Source organism: Trachypithecus francoisi, unplaced genomic scaffold, assembly GCF_009764315.1.
Source record: "Trachypithecus francoisi isolate TF-2019V2 unplaced genomic scaffold, Tfra_2.0 Lachesis_group13, whole genome shotgun sequence".
NCBI lineage: Eukaryota > Metazoa > Chordata > Mammalia > Primates > Cercopithecidae > Trachypithecus > Trachypithecus francoisi.
The window spans coordinates 120,106,292-120,122,117 of record NW_022681458.1 but is presented as its reverse complement, the minus strand read 5'-3'; the positions used below and the strand labels follow the sequence as shown (position 1 = coordinate 120,122,117).

The 15,826-nt window shown below is 43.8% G+C and overlaps 1 protein-coding gene across 2 annotated transcripts in view; it reads right to left on the bottom strand.

Annotated features, from left to right (window-relative positions):
• CFAP221 (cilia and flagella associated protein 221) overlaps positions 1-14,175 on the bottom strand; it is a 126,533-nt gene extending 112,358 nt beyond the window's left edge. The window contains exons 1-3 of one of the 2 annotated variants that reach the window (XM_033231761.1): positions 13,921-14,175; positions 12,156-12,341; positions 9,246-9,346 (exon numbers count right to left, since the gene is read on the bottom strand). In XM_033231761.1, the coding sequence (XP_033087652.1) occupies positions 9,246-9,346; positions 12,156-12,294 (240 nt within the window). In that variant the 5' untranslated portion in view covers positions 12,295-12,341; positions 13,921-14,175. Of the gene's footprint in view, positions 1-9,245; positions 9,347-12,155; positions 12,342-13,488; positions 13,613-13,920 lie in introns of those variants that run through there. The other variant, XM_033231763.1, reaches the window with a different exon arrangement.
• Positions 14,176-15,826: the final 1,651 nt, after the last annotated feature.

Genomic DNA, 15,826 nt, shown 5'->3' with positions numbered 1-15,826 from the left:
TTGGTTTCTGAAGTCTAGGCCAGAGGCTGGGCCTGTCCCAGGGGCTTGGAAGGCCCATTGCTTGAGGCCTGACTTTCTTCAATGCTCTAAGTAAGACTTTAGACATTCTCTCCTGATGAGGGTACACTGTGTTTGCCTGTGGTTTTTTTGTTGTTGCTTTTTTATTTTTTTATTTTTGAGATAAGGTCTTTCTGTTGCTCGGGTTACAGTGTAGTGGCACAATCATAGCTCACTGAAGCCTTGGACTCCTGGGTTCAAGCAAACCTTCTGCCTTTGCTCCTGAGTAGCTGGGATTATAGGCATGCGCCATCATGCCCAGCTAATTTTTATTTTTTGTAGAGATGGGGTCTCACCATGTTATCCAGGCTGGTCTTGAACTCCTGGGCTCAAGGATCTTCTCACACTGGCCTCTGAAAGTGCTGGGATTACAGGTATAAGCCACTGTGTCTGGTCATGCATGTGTTTAAAACGTTCTTATTTGTTACATGCAAACATTCTTAAAGCACTACAATTTTTGTGACCCTGTTTTGGTGTATCTTCCTTTTCTTACAAAACTTGTTAAAAGCCCAAACAAAAAGTTTCCCAGGCCTCTCTTGGCCTCCAAGGGGCCCTGCACATGGGAAGTCTTGGTGAAGGGATGAGCTCCCAGGGGCCAGACCCATGAGAGCAGCTCTTGTGAGAGAGGCTGGGAGGAGTGGTGTGCTGAGTCCATCACACTCAGAGTCCTGGGGTGACAGGACCCGCCTGAGGATGGAGAAGGGCCACTCAGTCCCAGGCCTGGAACCTTAATAAAGAGCTCTGTCTCCATGCTTCTCACTGGGGGAAGGGCTGTGAAGTTCTCAAGCTGGAGTCCAGGAAGAACTGGAAGCAGAAGTGGTTCTGTCATCTATTATTACTTAAAAATAATTCAGTAAGAACACTGCAACAAACAAGGGTGTATAAACTGGTTTTAATATGTACCCTGGGAGTGGTTAAGCTCAGAGGAAATGAGCAATCTGCACTCTAGGAGGGCTTTTTTTTTTTTTTTTTTTGAGATGGAGTCTTGCTCTGTTGTGCAGGCTGCAGTGCAGTGGCGCGATCTCGGCTCGCTGAAGTCTCTGCCTCCCGGGTTCAAGTGATTCTCCTGCCTCAGCCTCCTGAGTAGCTGGGATTACAGGTGCGCACCACCAGGCCCGGCTAATTTTTGTATTTTTAGTAGAGACAGACGCGGTTTCACCATGTTGGTCAGGCTGGTCTCGAACTCCTGACCTCACGATCCACCTGCCTCAGACTCCCAAAGTGCTGGGATTACAGGTATGAGCCACCGCGACCGGCCTCTAGGAGTGCTTTGTGAGCACCGAAGGATCCTAAACCAGCATCTACACTCCAGAGGCAGCCCCCAGAGTGTTTAAATTATGCCACCTAAGTTCATTCTGGAGAGTCTTCTATATTAGCAGAAAGGATACTCAGAATCTATGGATTAACTAGAAATATTATCCAGGCATTTCCACTCTCAAACAAAAGGGGTATGAGAATCTGGTGAGCGCAAAAGACCAATATCCTTTAGAATGACATTCAAGGGCCCCGGACTCCCTCCCAGGCCCCATGCTGTGTACTTTACTAAAGCATTCAGTCAGCCAGTTGTCACATCTGCTGCCATCAAAGCCTCCCCACCAGGAGCTATAGCTGGGAGTTTGTGAGACTACAAACACAATGATCTTTCTGCCTGCTTGCTAGTAAGTGTTCATATGTGTTGCAGAGTGTCTTCTCAGACCTGTTCGCTGCAGCAGACCACCGGTAGCAAGGCTGCTGAGGAGTGGACCTATGACTCCCACATGCTGTCAGGGTCAGACTCTCAATATCTGCCTGACAATTAGCAATAAGCTCACTGGCTTAGGTCAGTTTCCAACAAGCAACAATATGGGCAGAAGACCAGAACAGAGATCTGTCCTCCAAACTGCTGGGTTGGCTCCATTTTTCCAGTATTCCTGAATGGTCCCAAGGAAGATAGGAACCTAAACTCCCAAGACTGGAGATCCAGCCAGCACCTATGGACAAATAAAGAGACCTTACCTTTCCTCCAACCTGAGTGTGTCAGAGCAAATCCAAATCTAACCACTACCCATTTGAACATGAAGGGGGCATGCTAGAATTCATGACATAATATCTATATTGTCAAGTGAGCAAAAAATTTGCAATAGGAGGGTCAGGCATAGTGGCTCACACCTGTAATCCCAGCACCCTGGGAGGTCAAGGCAAGTGGATCACCTGAGGTCAGGAGTTTCGAGACCAGTCTGGCCAACATGGTGAAACCCCATAATACAAAAATTAGCTGGGCGTGGTGGTGGGAGCCTGTAATCCCAGCTACTAGGGAGGCTGAGGCAGGAGAATCGCTTGAACCCAGGAGGTGGAGGTTTCAGTGAACCGAGATCACGCCACTGCATTCCAGGCTGGACGACAAGAGCGAAACTCTGTCTCAAAAAAAAAAAAAAACAGAAAAAGAAAAAAATTAGCAATAAGAAAACACTCGATGATTTTCTTAAAGAATAACATAGATTCAATTTGTGAGAGTAAAAGATACATTATTTGACTATAGTTTCCCATGTCCACCTTTAAAAGATTCTTGATCTGGAATTGTTCATTTGGATCAACAGAGAAATAAGAAACAACAAACTCAAACAAAAATATAGATATTTCTTTAATAAGAGCTCAGAAACAGGAAGAAAATGTTCAGCTTCTGTTTGAGATCGCAAGTGAAACGGACACTAGTGGAGAATGAAGGCCTGGGTAGCTGGGTGCAGCGGCTCACGCCTGTAATCCTAGCTACTCAGGAGGCAGAGGTGGGAGGATCACTTGAGCCCAGGAGTTTGAGGCTGCAGTGAGCTGTGATCCACATGGCAGATGGCAGAGAAGGCAGTCAGCAGACACAGTGATGGTGCGGGCAGGGATATTTCCACCAAATAATGCCTAAGACAATTTCAGGGGACATTGTGCCAATGAGCTTTTTCAATGAACTTAAAACAACAACAAAACATGACAAATTATAGCAAAAAATGAACAGCTTATTCTCTACGCTTTAGTAAACAAAGTCAATATCCAAAAGACTGACTTCCAAAACAGGAAGATTTTATTAATTTTGCAGTTCTCAATTTTTGGTTGCAAGTACTCATTGCTTCCCATAATCATCCATGTTCTTTGTCCTATTAAAGATTTGTCTGAGCCCAGGAAGACTGCAGAGGCCATTTTGTGCAACGTCCTTATTTCATGAAGACACAGTGACCTGGAACTGTCCATGCCATAGGGTGAGTGGAAGACCTGGGCCTAGAACCCAGTCTCCAGCTCTGGGCTAGGGCTCTTTCCACTACATCCTACTGTCTGATGGCTCAGCGCATCTCAGTGCCCAGCCTGCATTTCCTATCTTTCTTTTTATACTTTATCAGCAGATCAGCTTTATTTTTAGATCATTATAAATAATATCCCTTCAGAGATAAAATGCCAGTCTTGCCTTTCCATTTATAACTAAAACTGGGGAAAATAATTATCATTCAAAGGAAAAACAAACCTTGGGAAAACGAATCAAGTGCTTAGAAAGTGTACGTTAAATTAATACAAATAGTTTATTTGAAAACATAACAAAACACAAGCAACCCAACGTTACCCTTAGGCAAGATAAAATTGCCTAAAATCCTACCCTGTGTTTCAGTTTTGGGTCAGTAGACCTCCCAGTCCCTCTGGGATCTCTGTTCCCCTGGGAGCTGACCTTCTGCTGGCCCAGGGGTCCCGTTTCCTTGGTGCTGTCTCCGCAGGGCACCATATTTACTCCGAAGTGAAATTCAGCCCCTTCTAGAGTTTTTCAGAACTGCTTCCCACTCCACAAAAACCCCACAAAAACCATCAACCACACATCAAGTGTGGTTTAACAGCTGTTACTCAGGAATTTCCTCAAGAGGGCTCCCAGCTCTCTTCACCCCCAATCCCATGCTGCTTCAGGCTCCCTTCTGCGTCTCCTCAGAAGAGTCTATTCTCCTCCTTCTAGACGGAACGGCAGAATCTGCCCTCCAGTGAAGTCTTGGCTTGGAGTGGGTCAGGGCTAACCTTCAAACACAACACTTCAGCCTGCAAGTTGTAAGCTCAGTGGCACAGCTTCTCAAAGAGGGTTCATACTTAACATGAGGGATCTGGGGACAAAATTCAAGCAGCCTTATAAGTTCTTTAAAGTGTTTTATTTTAAAATGCATCTTCATCATGCATTTGCTCTAAAATTTTGCTCTCTATTGCATTTCTCCAAAATGTAAGAGTGAAATTGATGCTCTAGAAAAATGTGCTATGTTTATACTGTGGCTTCAATTCTACCATCCCCACACTCTGAGCAGCCACTGGGATTCATGGCCCTGATTTTGAAATGCAAGATCTTGGGGGTGTCTAAGGCTGCAATAGAACAGGTCTCTAATGTAAAGTAATATAAAAACAAATAGTATTATTTGACAATGCCAGAAGAAACTGTTCATTTATTTAAGATAAGACTTTTTAGGCTAACAAGTTTGTTTTGGGCTGGCAACAGCAACACTGGTTGTCTTGAAGGAAAAGTGATGGATTATTTACTTAATAATTTCCAGGACCAAATCACTCCACAAAGGTAAAAACAAATTTAAGGGGTCTTGGCTTTGAGACAACCAGGGACCATTATTTCAAATTTTAAAGTAAATTGAAACACTGATCTCAATATGAACGTGAGCAAAATGTTTCAGATCCTTCAGCCAGAGCTGGATTGATCTGAAATGTTAATGAACAATTTATTTGTGGTTTTAAATACACATTCAGTCATTCCATTCTTGGGCAATTTGCATAGTTTGCTGTAGCAAAACCAAGATAAAAGCAGTTGTTGGATTTTCCACCTTGTTTGGCAAGAATTTCAAGGCAATTGCCTTAAGCTTCCGCTTCAATTTGCCAGTGGAAACTGGGGGCTGGCTCCTCCAAGATTTCTGAGAATGTCATTAAGATGAAATCACTTGGCTTTTATCTATTTCTGTTTGATGTCATGTCTGATAGAAGCAATATGACCACCTAGACTTTATATTGTGTTTCCTTGGAATTAGTGAGCCTCTGCCACTCTTCTAATAACCTCACAACTCTTATAATAAAGTGAGTTCCACATCCTTCACTCACAAGTGCTTGTTGGGTGCCTTCACTCAGGCACTGCACGAGGTGCCAGGGAAGCAGCAATATGAAAGACAGACATGGCCTCCATTCTGCAGCAGGATGGAGCCGAGCTGAGGCTTCATGCCTTTTTCAATAACTAAACCATACTCCCTTGCTCCCCATGATTTCTAAGTGGGGATGAAATCATCCACAAAGGAAGGAAGTCAAAATTGATTCTTGGGAGGACAAAGGAATCTTAGACATTGTGATGGCTGCAGTCTTCCAAAGCTCAATCCTACCTGACAAAATCTTATTCCTTAGTATTTAGTTTATCTCATTCATGTTTTCCTAGGGGATGCTAATGAAAGAAAAGAACCACATCATCCTCTAAGATTCCACTAAGTTGATCTTCCTCAAATGCATCATAACCCTGCTCAAAAATACTTCCTTAACTTCCTGCTGCTTTCTGAATCACATGCACACTCCTTACGTTAATATTCTTGTCCCAACCCACATGTCCCACCTTCTCCATTACCCACTCCAAAGCCCTACCATCCAGGCAAACCAGCCTCCAAATAGGCCATTTGTTGGCTCAACTCGAGCCCCTGCATGTCTTCCTCTGGGTCCCGAATGCCTTCTCCCCACTTCCTACTTAGCTTTTGGGCTATTCTCAATGGCCTCTCCTCCACGTGCCTCTAACACCCTCCTACAGAGGTGAAATGGTGCCTTTTCTCTACAGAACATTTTCTTCTGACTTCCTCATGCCACCTTGCTTTCCTAGTCTCATGTTTGAGCTATTTGGTGGTTTTGAAACACTTTCTGCTACTTGGAAAACTCCTTGATTTTATTCACCTTAGCATTTCCCATAATGCTTTAACACTTTGTTTGGCATGTAATGGGGACTCTCACCAACTGTGTGTGGAATTAAACAGAAGAAAACCCTTAACTCTATTAGAAACAAGGTAACATCAACGAGACAGTACAACTTTGTTAGAGATAACAAAGTAATACGCAAAAAAAGAGAACAATTAAAGAAATAAATAGTAAAGTGTACAATAATATGATTAAAATTATGAGGAGGCTAAAATAATTTTAAGTTTAGTAACACTATTGGAATCACTAACATTATAGTAAGCAAAAAAAAAAGAGGCCAGTTTTAAAAAGCTATGTTGTGACCCAAAAATGTTATGTTGTTAATTTTTTTGATATAGCAACTTTTTAACTTACCAGTTCATTATTAACTCTAATAGTTGCCATCATTTAAAAAATGTCAATATTTCTTGAAACTACAGGACTCTTAGCAAGCTAATTATGCCTATGTAATTCTGAGGAAAGTCTATTTTAAGGAAGGTGAGCCATCATCTTCCGAACCCACACAGGTGGAAAATATCCTAAGGCTAGTGACAAAAATTATAAAACATTTATCATAAAAAAGAATTGTGACTTAATATTCTTAAGGTTGCAACATTCCCCAAATTGATCTACAGATTCAATGCACTTCCCATCAAAATCCCAAAAGAATTCTTGCAGAAATTGAAAAGCTGATCCTAAAATTCATTTGGAATTACAAGGAACCCAAAATAACCAACATGGTCTTGAAAAAGAACAAAACTGGAGGACTCACACTTCCTGACTTCAGAATTTACCATAAGCTACAGTAATGAAGTGTGATACTTCCATAAGTGCAGGCGTACAGATCAATGGAGTATAACCGAGGGTTCAGAAATAAACCCTTATATTTACAGTAAATTGATTTTCAGAAAGAGAGCCAAGACCATTCAATAGGGGAAAGAATAGTCCTTTCAACAAATAATGGTAGAACATGCAGAAGATTGACGTTGAACCCTTACCTCACACAATACATCAAAAGTAACTCAAAATAAACCATAGGTCTAAATACGAAAGCTAAAACTATAAAACTCTTAGAAGAAAACACAGGAGTAAGTCTTTACGACTTTATTAGTTGTTTGTTTAATACCCTAAATTTGTGATATGGCAGCCACAGGAAGCTAACAAACCATATAACCCAACAATGCTCCTCCTATGTATATCTCCAAGAGAATGCTAAATATGTGCACAAAAGCAAGCCCATGAATGTTCATAAGCAGCATCATTCATGATAGCCCCAACGTGGAAACAACCCAACATCCATCAGCTGATGAGTGGATAAACCAAATGTGATCTATCCACACAACGGAATGCTGTTCAGTCATAAAAGGGGATGAAGTACTGCTACATGCTATGACTTGGATGAGCCTGGAAAACACTATGCTGAGTGAAAGAAGTCAGTCACAAGAGACCATGTATTGTATGATTGCATTCACAAGAAATGTCCAGGAAGAGGCAAATCTATAGACAGAAACTGGATGAGTGATTGCCTAGGGTGGGAGTGGGATGGGAATAGGGGATGAGGAGGGACTGAAAGTGGGTGTGGGGTTTCTGCTTCGAGTGATAAAAACATTCTCAACTTAGATTGTGGCAATGGTTGCACAACTCTGAGAATATACTAAAAATTATTGAATTGTATATATACTGTAAATGGGTAAATTTATGATGATAAATGATCACTCAATAAAGCAGTAAGAAAAGAAAGAAAGGATAAGGAGCAAGTAATAAAATTTTATCTTAGTCTTTGGCATATATTTCATTTATAAACAATGAGTAATTATGAATCATAATTATTTTAGATCTATCCTACCACAGCATAGACAGCAACCCTTATAACCAGCATCAGTAGGCTTCAAAATGAATCATTAACTTTGGTCTTTGATGCTGTGCTGTAAGAAATGTGACCCTGGAGGTTGATGGGTGAAGTTCCTAATAACAGGTTCAAATCCTAGCCCTTTTCCTAAGAGGAAATACTTGGCACCTAACAGGTTCCCCTCCTCACCCATTCTCGCTACTCACTTCATTGTATAAGGATTCATGGAAACTGTGTTCTCCTCTGTTCTTTGGAGTCTTCCTGAGAGAAATTTCCTTCCCGATAACTTTACTATTTGTCAGTTTCCTCCAGTGTTTTGCCTCACTCTGAACAATTGAACGTGATAATTAGAACTTTCTTAAAATGATCTACCTTAAGACACGGCTTCTAAGAATGTTGTACATCTAAAAGTGGAGTCTTGTGCTGGCTGGAGACAGGGCCAGAGGAGGGCCATCACACACAAAGGCAGAGTCTCAGAGGGCACATGTAAAAACAGCCCACCTCCACCCCTCCCCAACAATACATGGGGACAGTTTGGCCTGGATCTAGGGCCGAATTGGAGTAGTTCTGAGAAGTCCTGCCAGGCATGACTAGGGGATTATGGTGAAGTCACTGAGGTTGTTCAGGTCCATTTGTGCACAGGATGCTTAGGTGGCCCCTGAAGTAAGGCAGAGCCCACCCCAGTCAACATCCAGGTCAGTGAAGGGGACCCAGAAAGGGCTGGGCCTCAGTGTGGCTCTGTGCTAAGCTGCAGTTGCTATAGGCTTTGGCTCATTTGCAGTCCAGCCCTTCAGCTGTCTCTTCAGGAGCCTGTTCAGAGGGGCTGACCCCTGCCTCCCTGGACCTAGACAAATTCTCTCTGGCCAGAGTGACTGATTAGGCATGGGCATCTGACCCAAGCAGGTCAAAGGAAGCCCTGGTTGGAGCTTCGTAGGAAAGGGACACCCCTCTTCCTGGTGCTACAGGCCTGGAGCAAGAGTGATGTGGAGAAAGGCAGCCTAGGAGCTAAATTCTGCCTCTGACACTTAGCAGCTTTGTGTCTTTGAATAAATTATTTAACCTTTAGGAATCTCTGTTTCCTCACCTATATATATAATGAGAGGAATAATGTAGCCTCCACAGAGCTAGCATAAGGATTAAATTAAATCATGTAAATCACGAAGCACAGCACCTGGCCCCTAAGAGTCACTCAGCAATGACACATATTTGGAAAGAGTGCAAGGGGAGCCTTTGGCAGGAGGAAAGTAACTTGTCCAAGACACTGATGCAACCTTAAAGTTTCTCATCATAGAACTACCTTTCTGGCCCAATTTACACTTGCACTACGGCTGATTACGCTGTCCTTTAGATAAATGAATAATATAAATTCAGAACATTTGTGTCACTTCATTATGATAATTAATTATCCCATTTAAAAAGTACCTACCAGAATCTGTTGGTGCTGTTTTTCTACTTGATAGCCTCCAAAATGTATTATGCCAGGTCTGGCCTGTATGACCTTATTATTCACAAGTTTTGCATAAACCTCTATAAAAACAATGTAGATAAGCACATCATGAGACATCAAAGAAAATATTAAAGTTGATCCTTATTAACATAGCTTTCTTTAATTTAGGGCATTTTAAGCATATGAAAGTTGTAGACATTGGATCCAGCTGTCAACAAGATTAATTATCTATTCTAAATAAACTGAACTCCTTCTCCCTCTCTATTTTTAAACATCACTTGGGAGATACTATCATTACAATACAAATTCAGGCAGATTGTTACCTAGTGAAAGAATTTGCTCTTCACACATTTTGTACACGTCTTTGTCATAAAACACCAGCTCATAAAGAGCACATGGCCTGTCTTTGCTCTGCCTGGCACTGAGATTACTTATTACGTAATGAATACCCAGCTCAAAGGATTCAAATACCACACACTTAATTTTATTACTATGTATTTAACTTTTATTTGATTTCCTCTGATTAGAATTACAATGTGATGTAGAGTAATATTAAAACTTAAAGCTCTGAAAAGTTAGCACTCGGAACGGTAAGTCTCGAACTGCTTTTGGTGTCATGTGAATGTCCCTTTTAAATGGCTGAGCTCACAGAAGTGTTCAGGTCTACAAAAATTTTCCCAGCTCTTTATTTAGGCAGCAGCAAACGTGTGGAGAAGGTACTGAGAACCCACTCTATGTATGTGCTTTGTGCCAGGCAGTGGTATGCATACATTTGTTTATAATCCTCACCCCAGCCCTTGAGGTAGGTATTATTTCTACTTTACAGATGAAGGAGGTAAGACTTAACAAGGTTAAGAAACTTGCCTACAGCTGGTAATCAAAAATCAAAGCTAGGCATGGTGGCTCACACCTGTAATCCCAGCATTTTGGGAGGCTGAGACAGGAAGAGTGCTTGAGCCCAGGAGTTTGGGACCAGCCTGGGCAACACAGTGAGACCATCTCTCTACAGAAAATTTTAAAATTAGCTGGGTGTGGTAGTGTGCACTTGTGATCCCAGCTACATGGGAGGCTGAGGTGCGAGGATCACTTGAGCCCAGAAGATCGAGGCTGCAGTGAGCTGTGATTGTACCATTGCTCTCCAGCCTGGACAATAGAACAACACTCTGTCTCAAAAGAACATAAAACAAACAAACAAACAAACCAAAAATCAAGCCCAGGTCTGTCGGATTCCAACCAGTAATCTGCCTTCCTCATGAATGTACCGTCCACCTTCTTACAAATGATAGCATTTGACTTTGACTGCATCCAAATCTTGTGAAGCACAGACACCCTCACCCCATCCCTTTGATCATCATAATTCTAGGGTACATCTGAAGTGGGTGTGAAATATTTGGTGTTTGTTTTTCTTCTCACCAGGTGAGCTGTCACTGTCATCCACTTGGGTCAAACTGAACAGCTAGAATGGGTTGAGGCTGGTGTGGTAGGGGAACTGATGATCTCCGTAGGTTATTATTTGGTCATTTTTAAGCACCGAAATTACCATATTCTGTAATTTTAAAAATTTATTTATTTTTATTTATTGATTATCTTTTTTTGAGAGGGAGGGAGTCTCGCTCTGTCACCCAGACTGGAGGGCAGTGGCGCGATCTTGGCTCACTGCAACCTCTGCCTCCTGGGTTCAAGTGACTGTCCTGCCTCAGCCTCCCAAGTAGCTGAGATTACAGGTGCCTGCCACCACACCCAGCTAATTTTTGTATTTTAGTAGAGTTGGGGTTTCACCATGTTGTTCAGGTTGGTCTCAAACTCCTAACCTCAAATAATCCAACCACCTTGGCCTCCCAAAGTGCTGGGATTACAGGAGTGAGCCACCACACCCAGCCTATTCTATAATGTTTTTAATGTTGAAAGATTTTATTTTAGAGCCACAAAGTAGATATAAAACTGGCATTTTTCTTCTAATGCCTAGAAATGGCCAAATATATCAATTTTTACTTGACAAGTTCTACAGTGACAACAGAACCATATCCAAATACAGTATTATGTCCCCACATTTGACATGGGCTTTGAAAGATGAGTGGTGGGTAACCAAGCATGTTAAGAGCTAGACCCAGGGCTCTGGTGGCTGAACGCCAGCTCTCTACTTACTAGGTATGCCATGTTGGGGAAATCATGTGGTCTCTTTGAGTTTCACCTTCTCCAAGAGTAAAATGTAAAGAGATCCTACCTCATGATGTATTGTTGTGTGGATTGAATGGAAAGAATATAGGCAAAATGATTATCCTTTTCCGTAATTGCTGTAGGATTTCTCAGGCTTTCCAGGCTACAGGATATGCACATGAAAAGGCAAAAAGGTCTAAAATGCATGTGGTCTGAAGGGCAGGAAGGAACCTCATGTAGCCAGAGCTAGAAATGAGTGGGGCATGGCGATGGGGATGGTGCTGGGTGGACAGGTTCAGATTAGACAGTGAAGGGGGCCAAGCAAAGGAATTGTGACTTTATTCTGTATGCAAAGGGGGACTGTTGGGAGTTTGAGCAGATTAGGGATAAGAGCCAGCCAGGATTTTAGAAAGCAAACTGACAGGAGGAGAATGTGGTGGGGGAGGAGTCCCAGTGGCCCACTGAACGTGAGACGCAAGATGGGGGGAGCAGATAGGAAAGACATTAGAAGAAGTGGAAGCAACAGAACTTGATTAATTTACAGACTCCACAAAAATCTATCAGTTAAGCAGATGGATATAAAAAGAATGACTGTTCTTAGTAATAAAAATTCATATAAGCCTATAAAATGGTATAGATAAATCTGCACTAAAAATCCCATTGTGCTTTCTGGACTTTGGCTCGCCTGTGAAGATGTGAGTTGTAAAGCAAATCTGTCTTCTAGCCACTTACTTGATTCCAGGAGGTGATTAGGTACTTCTTTTCTTTTCTTCGGCTCCTCCACTAGGTCCTTCAAGAGCTGGGGCGATGCATTATTAAAGGGTTCTTTAGCATTCTTTAGTCCTCTGCTGGAGGTTTTCACCACTGCCATTTTCTCATGAAAAATGGAGTCTTCTTTTTAGAGCCAAAGGTCATGTCCTGGGGAGGAAAGAGCAGCAGTATAATCATCCATGAGAAACCATGCACATTTTTTTCTCTTTCTTTGATAAATGTACCTCGTCTCTGTGTGGTTTACTGTGGTTCATGCCCTCCCTGGCTCTCCTCTCTGCGGGCCATTCCATTCCCACACATGGCTGTCCCATTAATCTTCTTACATAACCCATTGCAACCCAATGTCATGCCATTGCTCCAAACCCTTCTGTGGTCCTTGATTCTCCCCAGGAGCTTTTCTTGAAATGTACTTCTGAGATGCTTCTTGAGCTCATTGCAGGAGCCCGAGAAGGGAAAAACAAAGGCTCTCGGTCAAACAAATTTGGAAAATATTGATGTAGACAGTTAAATAAGACTTTTCTTTCAGAGATTTCTCCAAATGAGTTTCTTAGAGTATGTGACTATGGAAGTCTTTAACACTTGAAGGCACTGTTTACAGGACACTGGCATTTCAGAGTTACCCTCCTCCATCCCTCTGCTAACAGGGTGATGAGGAGGAGGGTGATGAGGAGGGAGTGAGGAGGAGGGGGTGAGGAGGAGGGGGTGAAACCTACGGCCAGCCAGGTGCCAGACATGGGTGCATTCCAACTCTGTGGATCTCAGTTCAGGGCAAACCCTGTGTCCGACTTGCCTTCCCTTATCACACTCATTTTAAGTTCCATTTTCTTCATGAGGTTCACAGTGATCCCAGTGATCCCAACACACTTTAACATTCTTTAGCAATCACTGCGTCTACTGCTAATTTGGTGTTAATAATTTATAGCCCTTTAAGAACATTTTACAAATCTCACATTCCCTTATATATTCCACAACTAAATCTCTTAACTTGGGGCCCTTGTGCAAGCCATGGAGCTGGCCGGTGAAGCCTCTGAGATGGAATGTTAAATAGTGTGGATCTTTATGTGTTTTTTTGGTTTTGTTTTTTCTGGAGAAGACTCATAGCTTCAGACTCCCGAGACGGACAGCATCAAGCGACACGCAGTGAATCTATGGAAGGAGGCGCTTAACAATCACTTTCAGAAAGAAGTTCTCCCCTTCCCTCGCACCACCTCTCATAGCATCACTGACGGCTGCATGGCCCTCTTCTCACCTGCTTCCCTTCCCTCCAGCCCTTCAACGCCCGCCCTAGACTCACCCTGCAGCCCGTCTCCTCCTGTAGCCTCACATCCCCTGTGCTTCAGGCAGGCCCAGAAGCCAGGCAGTCTCCACGCCGCCCACACGCCGGCTAGCCCACCGCCCCGGTAGGCCTGGCTCCGGGGGTCTCACCGCCACACCCCCGTCCCCTCGCCCCATCCTCTTCCGGGCAGGCCCTCTCACCCCCGCCAAGTACCTCCTCCCCTCCGCGACCTTTCATTCCACTCCTGCTAAGGGTCAGGGTCGCCCCAGGCCCGTGCACCGCCCCGCTGCCATCCTCTTGTCACCCTCTGGGCCCGACCTCTCCTCGGACCCAAGCTACGGCCGACTTGCGGCTGGACACCGCCTGGGGCTCGGTCGCCTCAGCAGCTAGGCTGCGGCGCCCCAGCGGCTGACCCCGGGCCACCCCGGCCCCAGGTCCCAGGCCGCTTACCCTGGAGGTGGCTCCCGGGCCGGATTCTGCAGGCGCCGGCGCCCGCTCGGAGCGTCGCCATGACGACGCGGACGCGCTCCCAGGGCTGGCGGCCGGGCGCGACCAAACGCCCCAGGGCGGGGGAGCCGGGCGGCTGCGGGCCAGCACCAGAGGCGGCGGGTGATTCCTGGGAGCTCGGAGCGGTTTGCAGGGCCTGGCCAAGAATTGACAGCGCGACTTATGGCATGGGATGCGAATGGATTTCCGAGGGGGACGTGAGAAAGTTGGAAACACCACACACTGGAACCCTGCAAGAGCGGAGCGCGGGAGAGAAGCCGGACGGGGCGGAGCCGCCGGAGCCAGTGGGCGGGGCTTCACCTGACACGGCTCACTCTTGACGCCCACTTTCTTGTAGTTTGTTTTACATTTTCTGTTACGGTAAATTTCGAACATACACAAAGGCAGACCGACTGGTAAAATAGACCTTCAACACCCAGCTGCAACGATGATCAAACCCTAGCCAATCCTGTTTCATCCGTATCTTTCCCTGACTCCTAGTATTATTTTGAATAAAATCCCAGATATCATTTCATCAATAAATTTTTCAAAATATACCTCCAAAAGATAAGCGTTCTTTAAAAAAACATAACCACAATATCTTAGAAATTATAATTTATTACCATCTTCAAATTATCTCATGCCATATTTATTTTTAGAGTTTGAATCATAATTCAAATACATTTTACACATTGGAATAGATTGATGTGTCTTTTAGGTCTCTTTTCATCACAGATTCCTCTTTCATCTCTTTTTTAGTTGTTGCAATTTATCCATTGAAGAAACTGTTTCTGTCCTTGATACTGATATTTAAGAGTTCAAATACAATTTGTATATTGAAATAGATTGACGTGTCTTTTAGGTCTCTTTTCATCAACAGATTCCTCTTGCATCTCTTTTTTTAGTTGTTGCAATTTATTCATTGAAGAAACTGTTTCTGTCCTTGATACTGATATTTAGGGGTTGTAAAAATTAAACCGCCCCCGCTCCTCTGACCTCCTGCCCTGTCCATTCCACCCTGCTCATCCATGAACATTATTTTTTTCAAAGACAACTCAAGCTTCTCTTTTCCCATGAATTGTCCTTGTCTCACTCCCTGCTTGTACGGCTTTGATACTTGCTTGATGTTATTTATGGCTTCATGTTGATGAGAGGGTATAGTAAGAGTCCAGTGAGGGTACCTGTCTTGCTACATTGCCACTTGTGCTAGATGCGTATATTCCCTCCCTGCTCCTTCCCAAGGAGAAATGTTCATTTTTTCCATCTTCCCATTCTCCAATTCTTCTCTGTCCCCCACCATTATTACTTACTAAAAATCTCCCCATCTTTCAAGGCTAGCTCTAGATAAGATCTCCTCTCCTCCCCACCCTCCTCCTAACCCACCAGTCCGGAAGGACTCTTTCCCTCCTCTGGGCTTCCATAACCGCTTGTTCCGCCATCTTTATCTGTATATTGACCCAACATGATTCATGTCTGTGACTTAAACTGCAGAATTCCTAAGGTTGGGAACTGTACCTTGTCTTAGGATCTCCTAAAGTCCTTGACACAGTGTTTTGTTTTTGTTTTGGAGACAGAGTTTTGCTCTTGTTGCCCAGACTGGAGTGCAATGGCACTATCTCGGCTCACTGCAACCTATGCCTCCCAGGTTCAAGCGACTCTCCTGCCTCAGCCTCCCGAGTAGCTGGGATTACAAGTGCCCGCCACCACGCCTGGCTAATTGTTTGTATTTTTAGTAGAGACAGGGTTTCGCCATGTTGGCCAGGCTGGTGTCAAACTCCTGACCTCAGGTGATCCGCCCGCCTCGGCCTCCCAAAGTGCTGGGATTACAGACATGAGCCACCGCACCCAGCCACTTTGACACAGTTCTTTG